General features: G+C 40.7%; 3 protein-coding genes and 1 long non-coding RNA gene across 10 annotated transcripts; 2 read left to right on the top strand and 2 right to left on the bottom strand.

The window, feature by feature from the left end:
- The first annotated feature begins 1,542 nt into the window (after positions 1-1,542).
- LOC103983583 (protein TWIN SISTER of FT) lies at positions 1,543-5,733 on the top strand. 7 transcript variants are annotated; one of them, XM_018829830.2, is made up of 5 exons: positions 1,543-2,072; positions 2,459-2,520; positions 2,874-2,914; positions 4,887-5,103; positions 5,487-5,733. In XM_018829830.2, exons 1-5 carry the CDS (start codon positions 1,875-1,877, stop codon positions 5,491-5,493), a joined length of 525 nt encoding a protein of 174 aa, XP_018685375.1. In that variant the 5' UTR covers positions 1,543-1,874; the 3' UTR covers positions 5,494-5,733. The 7 variants fall into 7 exon arrangements, 5 of the variants coding, with proteins under 5 accessions (XP_018685375.1, XP_009399098.1, XP_064948648.1 ...); XM_065092576.1 differs by lacking the exons at positions 4,887-5,103; positions 5,487-5,733 and adding exons at positions 4,030-4,180; positions 4,270-4,556 and having other exon boundaries at positions 1,607-2,072; XM_009400823.3 differs by having other exon boundaries at positions 1,549-2,072; positions 4,887-5,733.
- A 74-nt stretch (positions 5,734-5,807) lies between these two features.
- On the bottom strand, positions 5,808-6,736 carry LOC103983558 (small heat shock protein, chloroplastic). Its single transcript, XM_009400794.2, has 2 exons — positions 6,482-6,736; positions 5,808-6,393 (listed from the first exon to the last, which is right to left on the bottom strand). The coding sequence occupies exons 1-2, from the start codon at positions 6,678-6,680 to the stop codon at positions 5,933-5,935; spliced, it is 660 nt and encodes a 219-aa protein (XP_009399069.2). The 5' UTR covers positions 6,681-6,736; the 3' UTR covers positions 5,808-5,932.
- Positions 6,737-9,302: 2,566 nt separating this feature from the next.
- Positions 9,303-9,813, top strand: LOC135598560 (putative lipid-transfer protein DIR1). The gene has a single exon (XM_065092578.1). It carries the CDS (start codon positions 9,339-9,341, stop codon positions 9,648-9,650), a length of 312 nt encoding a protein of 103 aa, XP_064948650.1. The 5' UTR covers positions 9,303-9,338; the 3' UTR covers positions 9,651-9,813.
- A 440-nt stretch (positions 9,814-10,253) lies between these two features.
- LOC135598561 (uncharacterized) lies at positions 10,254-10,801 on the bottom strand. The gene is made up of 3 exons (XR_010481595.1): positions 10,663-10,801; positions 10,458-10,575; positions 10,254-10,390 (listed from the first exon to the last, which is right to left on the bottom strand). It is a non-coding gene; the product is annotated as an uncharacterized LOC135598561 (long non-coding RNA).
- Positions 10,802-10,818: the final 17 nt, after the last annotated feature.

Genomic DNA, 10,818 nt, shown 5'->3' on the forward strand with positions numbered 1-10,818 from the left:
TTATCTTTTTCCATCTACAGCCGAAGGCTGTTTTGAGAAACAGAACTAAGATTCTCATGGATGTGTGCCTTACTGGTAAATGCCTCTTGTATCTCTCAAGTTATGAATAAGTTGCCCATCTCCCTGTAAATGCAACATAAACAGGAGATAACTGACCTCAATCTGCTGATGTATTATATATGGAGAGTCCCATATGCAAGTTAATATTGTGTTCAATGTTATAGTAATGGATCTTGGATTTATAATTATCTTGACTATTTGGGGTTGGTTGTATGATTTTATTTTTTTTCTGGAGTTGAAAATTTGACAATTACAATATAATCAAGTATAATCTTCCAATCCCAAAAGTAAAGTAGAGATGGAAACTGATAAAGATAATTTTGTACCTCGGAAGTTTGATCCATCTTAGAAGTGTGATACTACAAAATCAAGTGGAAAAAAAGAGGAAGCCTTGTGAAAATTTGAAATTATTGGTAATGCATAAATAATTTAATAACCAATATAATATAATATATGTCTTCAACACTTTCAACTCTATTATTTTTTGTTTTCTATTTTTTTTCTGTTGACATCCTCTCTTATTCTCCATCATCGACTCACTGACCTTTTTCTTTTTTCGTAATTTGGCTATTGTCCTCTTCACACTTTTAGGATCATTCTTTTTCTTTCCCTTCTTTTATTACAAGATTTGTAATTTATTTTTCTTTTACTAAGAAAAAGACCCTTTATTCCCTTGGCATAAAAAAGGACAAGAAGAAAACAGTGGCTGTTCCATGCAACAAAGTGAGAAAGTAGTAGCACTTTTATCTCGAGAAGATAAAGCAAAAGATGGAAGAAAGGAACCGTCACATTCATATGGAGGAGGGCATGCAGGTTAGAACAAAGTCAAGGGTTGGACGTAGAAATGGCGGCATCCTCACCTCACATTTGATTGTGATAAAAGGATTCGCGACAGATATTCTTCCTGCACTTTGTCTTCGCGTGTATGGATTTCTCTCCCAATTATTTTGGTGCCACCTCTTCGCCATCGTCACTCCCCTCGTCACTTCCCTCTTGTGTTGCCTTGCTTTACTGGCACCGATATGCTTCGATAGGTGCAGAGGATCCTAACCCTAATGGTGAGAGTGATTATCGACGATGCTTCTATCAATCCGATTCCATTCTGGATCATATGTGCAGAAGTACGAAATTGATTGAGAGGGTGACTCAGGTGCTCGCCTGATGACTGACCTACCAAGAAGCTCAGAATCGGATGAGATGTCCGATCTGATCCCTTCGACACTCTATAAAGTTAGGATTGATGGCCGTGCATCATGTACAAGCAAGTGCAGTGCATACTGATCGCTCTCCTCCACACCTCTTTGCCGTGATGTTGATGAGCGTGGAATCTTCGTCCCACATAGTGCTCGCCAGCCCGGGCTGGCCGTGACTTGGCACCTCCGATTCGCGGCGGCAGATGAGCAACGTCGGCCTGTGTCTCTACCTGGCCGGGCGCCATTCAGGGAAGGTGATGGCTCAAAGCTCTCTGTGCATGCTCTCCCTGCAAGTTATAGCATCCTTATATATATATATATATATATATATATATATAATCAGAAATCTGTCACCAGCTTTGGCTGTGTTGACTGAAAGGTTGAAAGGGGGGGGGATGCTGCACCTATCTAGAAAGAAGAACAAGATAAAGTAGATTCCAACAATCGTGCAGATAAAGTGGATGCCTCCAGCTGCAGTATAAATGATTGTGCTCCCTCGTCTTTGAATTCCCACCACAACACCTAATTTGAATTGCCATTTCTTCCTGTTCCTGTTCTTTGTTTGTGTGCATCCATCCATACATAGTTTCTTCTCTTTTACAGCGCATTAGCAGGCAGCCAATGTCACGAGGAAGGGATCCTTTGGTGTTAGGGCAGATTGTTGGGGATGTGTTGGATCCTTTCACTAGATCTGCTACTATGAGAATTATGTACAACAATAGGGAAATCTCGAATGGGAGTAGGCTAAGGCAATCGGCTGTGGCGGATAAGCCACAGGTTCAAATTGAAGGGAATGATCCAAGGAAGCTCTATACACTTGTAAGTTCGATGTCATAGCTAGACGAGTGTTTTCATGGTCTTGTTGCTGTGTCAACTTGGAACACTTGCCTGCAGCCTCTTAACCACATATCAAAGCCTGCATACATAAACCAGTAAGTCGATTAATGAATAGGATTATCGATATCGGCTGTAAATTACAAGATATATTGTTAAAAATGAATACTTAAGCAGCTTTACTACTAATTTGCTAACGCTATTTTCGTATTAGATATTAAGTTGAAAAATAAATAATACTTTAATCTGCAATTAACCATATAGATATCAACTGACTAATTGTTATTATTTTGGATCTTTATGATTCTACTATCATACTTTTGACTTGATAAGGTTTTTGACACTGGACAATCTTAATTTGTTGACATAAGGTGATGGTGGATCCTGATGCACCAAGTCCAAACAATCCAACTGATAGAGAGTATCTGCACTGGTAAGCTAAAAATTATTTATCCAAAAATAATATCATATATATATATATATATGATTTTTGTTTGATTTAATTTTTGCAAGAAAAATGTACTGATAAATGATGTTTGTATATTGAAACAGAGAAATATAATCCCCACAAAATATTTTTACCAAGACTACCTTCTTTATTTCATCTCTCTGGTTTAAGAAGCTAGTGGACATGAAATATATTTTATATTAAATTACTAAAATCTTATGCACCATATATGTACACTCTTTAACCCATTCTTATTATCTTAGGCATGTCTATCAATCCACCAAAACAAAGTTCTTCTCAATCAAGTAACTCATTGGTCTCTTGGTAATGCTTTTTAGGTTGGTGACAGACATCCCAGAAACTCTTGATGCAAGTCATGGTGGGTAAAACTTACTCTAATAATCTCTTCCTAAATGCATAGTACTATGACATTCTCAAATGACATAAATTTGGTTTTTGATGTGGATTTTATATGTATAGTCCTCCACTCTTATTTTCTAATCACCCCAAAATAATGATAAGGACAGTAACATATAAACTATACAAAATTCTGTAAGTAAATTGGAACCAAACACTATTTGAGTCATTAAGTTACTTTGGTAATAAGACCAAACTGGCATAATTGCTAACATCTAGAATTTGTCATGTCATTGTTGATTCTGCACAGGTTTCTTCAGACTAAAGGGAAAAATAAAAGAAACATAATACATGAATTGACCATACCAGAATTCTCTTAGCTAATATCAACTATTTCTTTTCTAATCCTAATTAATTATTGGAGAAATATAACTCATCAATTTTACCTAGAATGTGTAGTTCTACCACAATTTCTTATGACAACATGTATGCTTCAGTTATTCAGAAATTTGAACTGTCTAGAAAGTGGTTTCTATGTTCCATTTGTTTTTATGTTCGAGCAAATTAAATAATATGCTTATGTGAATCCAAGAAAAAAAAACATTTGGCCTACACAAATATTCTCATTCTTGTTCAGGAACAAGTGGATAATACTGTCCTGTGTTATTTATGTAGGCCAGAAGAACACATGATGTTTGAAGTAAATGGGTTTGTGTTTACCCCTTTCAGTGCTCCATAGTTCTGCAGGAGGAGATGCATATGTCATGTGTGTTCAATCCATTTGCAGCAAACATGATGTGCAATATATATATATGAATATATTGGATACTTGGAGCATATATACATGCATAACTGGAGAAAGAAATGAGGTTGCCATGCTCCTTTACAAAGAGGAGATTGCACCTCATTCTTCTTCCTACAAGTGGTAGCACAAATACGTATGCTGCACACGTACTCGTGTACTGTTGTGCAAGCTACAGTGCTTCTTAGAAAGCCCGGTCAAGCTCTCTGCACGCATGCACGAGTACGTCGACTCAAATGGCATCGATATACTGCTGCTACTACTACGTAGTGGACAAGAGAGAAGGGCGGGTGATGGCCCCACCTCCAACAAGTGTTCTTTCTTTTCTCCTGCAGGCCCCACTTCCCTGCGTCAGTCGGCGTGGCAAGGCTCCGACCGGAAATCGAGCTCGATGGACGGCTGTTATCCTCCCCCCCCACCCGCTCCCGGTGATCAACGCTTGACTTGACGCCTTTGTGGTTTGTGCGGGCCCCCAAGAGAACCATGGTCGGCCTCTATTTTCATGATCTTTCCATCAAGCACTCACACACCTAAATGTTCTTTTGACTAAGATGAAGCAGCAATATTATATACAGGCAGGCATGCAGGCACGTCGAGGAGACACTTCAAATGGACTTGAGATGGCTGTTGATACATATATATATATGCGAATGTTCTCTCTTCTCATGCAAACTAGATCATAGTGATGTTAGGAAACTTAGTCACTCATGTTATCTGCAAATTGAATTTTTCTATATTTTGCCTCTCATAGCAACATATATACACAATTGCATCACCAAATTCTTCCATGCATGGAAATATATGACTGTGTTAACTTTCTCTATCATATTAGTGAAACTACTGTATACTATTGGATATGAAATTTTGGTCCTCTCAGTAGCTAACATCTGAGATATACACATATATATACATCTGATACTGGGAGGGGGATTCCCAGGATCAGTTCACTGGGTCATGATGCCTGTATAATTGTAATCATCCTTTGACGCATGTCATTAAATATTGTGATATAGTATATGAAATCTTGGTTCTCTGCCATGTGCTACTGGGAGAAGGATTCCCGGGATTGAATTGGCTGTGGAGAACTCAGAAGTGGATCAACATCCTCCTCCATCAATGGATTCAATTCCCTAAAGGTGCATGTGAAGTTGAATGCATAAAATCTGACAAGAAACCGGGAACGTTGTTTCAGGAAACGAGATAGTGAGCTATGAAAGCCCACGGCCACAAGCCGGGATTCACCGTATCGCACTTGTCCTCTTCCGTCAGCAAGTCCAGCAGACTGTGCATGCGCCTGGGTGGCGTCAAAACTTCAGCACGAGAGACTTCTCTGCCTTCCATAACCTTGGACTCCCTGCTGCTGCTACCTTCTTTAATTGTCAACGAGAGACTGGTTGTGGAGGAAGAAGGTAGTAAATAACACACTAAGAACTCCATCATCTAGGTCATGATTCATGCATCCATCCATATTTAGTGTCAGGTGAAGGCGATCATCGAGGTGTTGGATCCATGTGAAGAGTGTCTTTTAGGTTTGTCGATGAAGCAATTAAGAGTTTCGTTAAGTAAATAAAGAACAATATGTTGCATGTGATGTGATACTTTATAGCTGGGTTTTGACACTACTAAGATGTATGTAGATGAGATTAGCTCATTTTGAATTTAAGATTCAAGCAAGAATGATTATGTTAAATAAGGATATATATATATATATATCTGTGTGTGTGTAGATTCCATGTATAAAATGTTTTGAGTGATTTTTAAGGGACTCATGTAATTTTTCTTCTGATGAAAGGTTCTAAGGAAGGGGTTAACAATTTCTTGAGCAAAGGGAGTTCTCAACTATGCATGCAGGCTATCATAGATGGAAGCTTGAAGACTCTCCAATCTACATCTAATTGAACTTTTGTTAGATAAATTTGTCATAGTTTCTATTACCTTATTTATGATGCCTCAATCTTGAAGATTCCATTTGGGGTCTTTAGTATGTTTTTCTTTGCTATATAATAAATAATTAAACTATATGGTTTCGATGTATCCAATCTTATGTCCTCTTAATATGAGAGGGTAATTTATGAGAGAGTGAGAGGTTTGGCCGTATGGGGTTGAGAGGAGATTTGACAATGTGTTGTGTGTTATGTCACATAGTTACTGCATGGTGCAGTCGCATTACATTTAGTCTCAATTTCTATCATTTACAGAGCAGAGGAGACACCTTTCAGCTCTCAGCTTGACATATGATTACCGCACATCAATATCCAAAACCTTTGTGGAAGTCGAAGCCTTTGGTATGGTAATATACAGCACGCCATCCTTCACCTCTGCCTTGATCTGCTCCACCAGCACATTGTCCGGCAATGCAATCCTACTGCTGTATCTCCCATAGCTCGTGGCTGACCATTCCTCGGCTTCTCCTTCCTTCGCCGGTAGCTTCTCGGCCTCGATGACCAGCATCCTCTCCTCCACCCACACCTTGACGTCCTTCTTGGTCATGCCCGGCATATCGAACCTCATCCTGTACTCCCCCGCTCCTTCCTTGATCTCCCACGGCGTCCTCCGCCTTCTGTAGCTTCCCACGCTGTCCTCGCCGCTCAGGGAAGGCAGGGAAGCACCGCCGTAAGCGAGAGGATCCTCCATGACTCTCTCCATCGTGTCCATCATCTGCTGGATTGTCCTCGCCGTGGGGAACCTGTCCCAAAGCCCTGAAGAAACAGCTCACATATGCCCAAGTGATTGCTTAGCAGCCGTACATGCAGTGGTGTCTCAGACTAATTGGCTTTGCGAGCTTACCGATGGGGGAAGATGGAGCTGCTCTCCTTTTGAGCAGGGGTTGGCTTTGCTGTGGCTTGCTGGCTCTCTGCATGTGATCCAAGTTGTCTCTGCTCTGAGCACCCATGGCCGTGATGTGCCACCTCCCGCAGTTGATCGTACCTCTCCTGGTCGAGAGGAGGACTGAGGAGGGGCCGAAGCTGGAGAGAGCCAGTGACATCGTCTTGCCACTGTTGGTGACTCGATCGGGAGATGGGATTCGGAGAAAAGACGAAACAGGTTGAGGATGACGGGCACTTAAAAAGGAGTGGAGGACTGCTCCGGATGTTTCCGGAGATGTGCTCGCTTTGATTCCCGTGTCTTCTGACGCTTTCTAGATCACGCCGGAACCTGGACCCACAGTGAGTTGGGTCCACTGTCGATTTGAGATGTGGGACCCATTGCTGTCAGCGGTCGATAGAGCCACCCGTTCCTGAACCGGGTCAAACAGTAAGCGGTCGATCTAGCCCTGAACCGGTTGCTTCCCTTCCTTCGAATTTGGAATCGGAATCGTTTTTTATTCCGATTCTGAACTGATACGGTCTATTTTAATTTATTATTATTAGTTTTTAGAAAAAATATCTCTCTTAGTTGTCGTTTCTGTGAGTTATTGAAAGAGACATATTAAGGGAATTTAATCATTTATGTTTTTTTTATTTTTTTACATGTTTGGAATCGCATTGAAATCCTCAATTTTAGTTTTGGTTCTGGAAGATTCTAAGAACCGAACCGCTAGAACTTCATTATTGTTCAACTAGTAGCCACCGAACCGTTGACCTTCTTCGATTTTGATTCAAATCGAATTATGATCCAATCCATATCTATAGTATTTATCGTTGCATGAAAATAAATAAATTATTAAATAAGTAATTTGTTCCTGCTATCTTTGAGAAAGATGCTTCACTTTCAAGTAATAATTAATAAAGTAACTATTACTTTCATTTTTGTATAATACTATCTTTTTTGTCTTTTCTCTATGCATACCTTTTCAAGTTTCTCATTCAAGATTATTATTTATAACTCTATTTTTATTATTTATAATCCGATGAGATCGACGATGATAGAAGGGGAGAATTGACAACAAAGAGTGTAGGCTAGGGGCGATGAGTGATGGGAGGAGTGGTATGTACGAGGGCAAGCTGAGAGTGATAATCGACGACAAAAAGTAGTGTGGAGCACTTTGTGGGCAATAATTAGTGCTAGCGAGTTATGAGGAGAGTCGGTAGTAACAATATAGGCAAGTAGTAAAGAGCGATGAGGAGCAAGCTAGGGATAAGAATCGATGATAAGGAGTGGTGGGGGTAGGACGTGAGCAATGATCAATAACAACAAGTAATAGGGATAATCTGCGATAATAATGTAAATAATAGCATGAGACAATAGAGGGAGAATTAGGATAGTGATCAACGACAATTAACGGTAGGGGGAGTCGGTGGTAAGAAACAGTGGGAGATAAGCTAGGGGTGACGATCGACAACATAGAACTATGGGGGCAAGTTAGGGGCGATGATCAACAGTAATGACCGATGGGAAGAGTCTAGTAAGGTGCACACAGGTGAGCGTTACGGAGAATATAAAAAAAGAATAAAAGTATAATTAGAGGGGCTATGAATATAATAATATTATTTTATTAAATTTTTAAGAGGTTGTAAATAATAAGAAGGGACTGTGAATAGTAAGCTCTTTCTCATTTGGTGTCTATATTTTTTCTAATAACTTAAACGTCCATTGTCGTCATTCGCTACCCATCGCCTTCGTCCGTTGTCTTTCCCTACTGCAAGGCCCCACCTCTTCCACACTACTATTTCTACCCTCACACTGTCACCTTTATGTGTTTGCCACCACCCTATCGTGAGACGTCATCACCACCGTTGCCTTCTCCTCTTCACTCTTATAAAGTTCTTCTCCTCTTTTCTTTTTACACATAATGTAAAAGCGATAAGGCCTTCAGCATAGCAGATGTAGATATTTAGAATATTAGAGGAAAGAGACAATAAATAAAAAAAATAAAAACTAACGGCACCTGATGAGAAAAACACAAACATAACTTTTTCAAAAAATCATCCCTTTTTATCCATTGTGTGTCTCTTTTGGGTACATATTTGTTAAGAAATTATTCAAATTAATTTACCTAATGAGTTTGTATTGTTTTGGTTAGTTAACATATGTTAAATTATCAAAATACAGCAATTCATTAATGACAAGCCATATGATAAAAATAAAAATGATTAGTGGCTATGTTTAAGCTTGAGAACACTTGTAGATATATTTGAGATTTGGTGACTTAAAACTTGATGTTATTTATTATTTTATTTTTTTTAGTTCTATCATTTGTCTTTCAAATTGCTCATGAATTCCATTTTTTTTATAGATATAACTTCCAATGAGCATGGTCTACAGGGGATGAGCTTCTGGAATATACTAAGCTTATGTCACTTGGAATCTTTTAAACCACAATGTAGATCCAATGGCATGCAACCTAAGCGTTCACTGTGTATACAATACTCGGAAGCTTTGTTCATATTTGGCAGACATCACAAACCAAACCATTTGCTTTCTTCTTTCTGCTGTCTTCTTCACGTGGATTCCTCTACACATGCAGTCTGTTGGTTATACTCAACACAATCTGCAAGCAAACAAAGCAGCGATAAGTTTATCCACTACGGGAACACCAGTGCGAAGCACCCCACCATTATCTCGTGGCCTTCAAAGCGTCCCCGTGACTGTCCAATCCGGACAAACCCGGGTCACGGGCTCCGTATCCCACCGCTATATGTATGGGCACCGATGCCTCTCCCAGTGAGCTATCAGAACCAGAGAGAGAGAGAGAGTGAGAGCGATGGAGTGGAAGCTTAGGAGCGTGGCGTTGGCCATGGCGGTGGTCCTGGCGGTGGCGTGCACCATGGAGGTGGCGGCCCAGAGCTTGTGCAAGATGAGCCAGGAGGGGCTGGATGCATGCAGGCCGTGCATCAGCACGGTGAAGCCGGCGGAACAGCCCAGCGACGCCTGCTGCGCGGCGCTCAAGCAAGCCGACCTGCCCTGCCTCTGCTCCTACAAGAACTCCGTCCTGCTGCCGTACATCGGCATCGACCCCAAGCGCGCCATGCAACTCCCGGCAAAGTGCAGCATGGCTGCTCCCCAGCAGTGCTGATGAGATGCTGCAACCCCATTGCTTTGCTTGGTGCTTCTTTTAGGTCTGTGGTGTTTAGGGTTATTGTCTTCAGGGCTTGGAATGTGTTCGTCTTGTGTACCATGTCACCGTCGTAGAAGTGCATCTTGTCTTCCTTCGCCTGAGAACTACATGTTGCTGATCAGGTTATGAGTACGTACCGGTCGAACAAATGCATAAAATGAATCATAACCAAACGACTAATTTAAAGAAGTTGCTCAGTCATAAAACGAAATAGCTTTGCAATCATTCGTGTTGATGCAATCACTCAAAGTATGGTAAAATGAATGTGAAACTGGATGGACAAAAAATATAGTGTAACAAAACCAACTCTTTTTTAGAGTGTAATCTAATGTTAAAGAGTATAAGCTTCGATACCATAAACGGGTTATAAATTGACTCACACTAAGCTTATTTCTAGACTCATGAAAAAACTGACTTGTAGACTTATGGCTTATTTCGAGATTATTTTTAAAATACATAGTAGGGGGTGGTGGATAGATTTGGCAAAAACATGAAAGAGTTCATATCACCCACCTCAAGTACTTTGGATAGATTGGACGCTACTTGGCACTGATCACTGATGCGAGTCTCATATACCCCCTCACTTTTGCTAGGAATATGACATAGTAGGGGGTGGTGGAGAAGAAGAAGGCCCATTAAAGAGGAGTACTTTTTTGAGCTGAGATCCGTCCATGCACCTCCACAGTTATTCCCGCCTCCTGGAAAGCCCTACCAGAAGACAATTAAGCATGAGCAGAAATAAGACGTTTGACACAATGCCCGTACCTGCTTGCTAGCCCCCCACGGATCCCTAATTCTGTCAGATGAGCTTCCAGGACAGGTGATTTCCGGGGTGGATGGAACACGGGGATAGGAGGTTAATCTCCACTGTCCTGGTTTTTATCTTTTTGAGCAGATCAAGATGATGTGAGATACTAAGCATGTAAACACCGAACTCATAATCCAACAAGAAAAGTCGATAATATCATACCACATCTACTTTAGAGATTCCAATAGCTTCAGTATACAATGCCATAAAGTCACAATGGTCACCTGGGTTGGGTTGCAGGCTCTTCATACATCTGACAATAAACCTGCCCATTGGAGGAAGGGGTAGCTCCAGCTCCAGCTACAGCCCCAGCATTAT

This window comes from Musa acuminata, chromosome BXJ2-1 (genome assembly GCF_036884655.1).
Source record: "Musa acuminata AAA Group cultivar baxijiao chromosome BXJ2-1, Cavendish_Baxijiao_AAA, whole genome shotgun sequence".
In the NCBI taxonomy this organism is placed as follows: domain Eukaryota; kingdom Viridiplantae; phylum Streptophyta; class Magnoliopsida; order Zingiberales; family Musaceae; genus Musa; species Musa acuminata.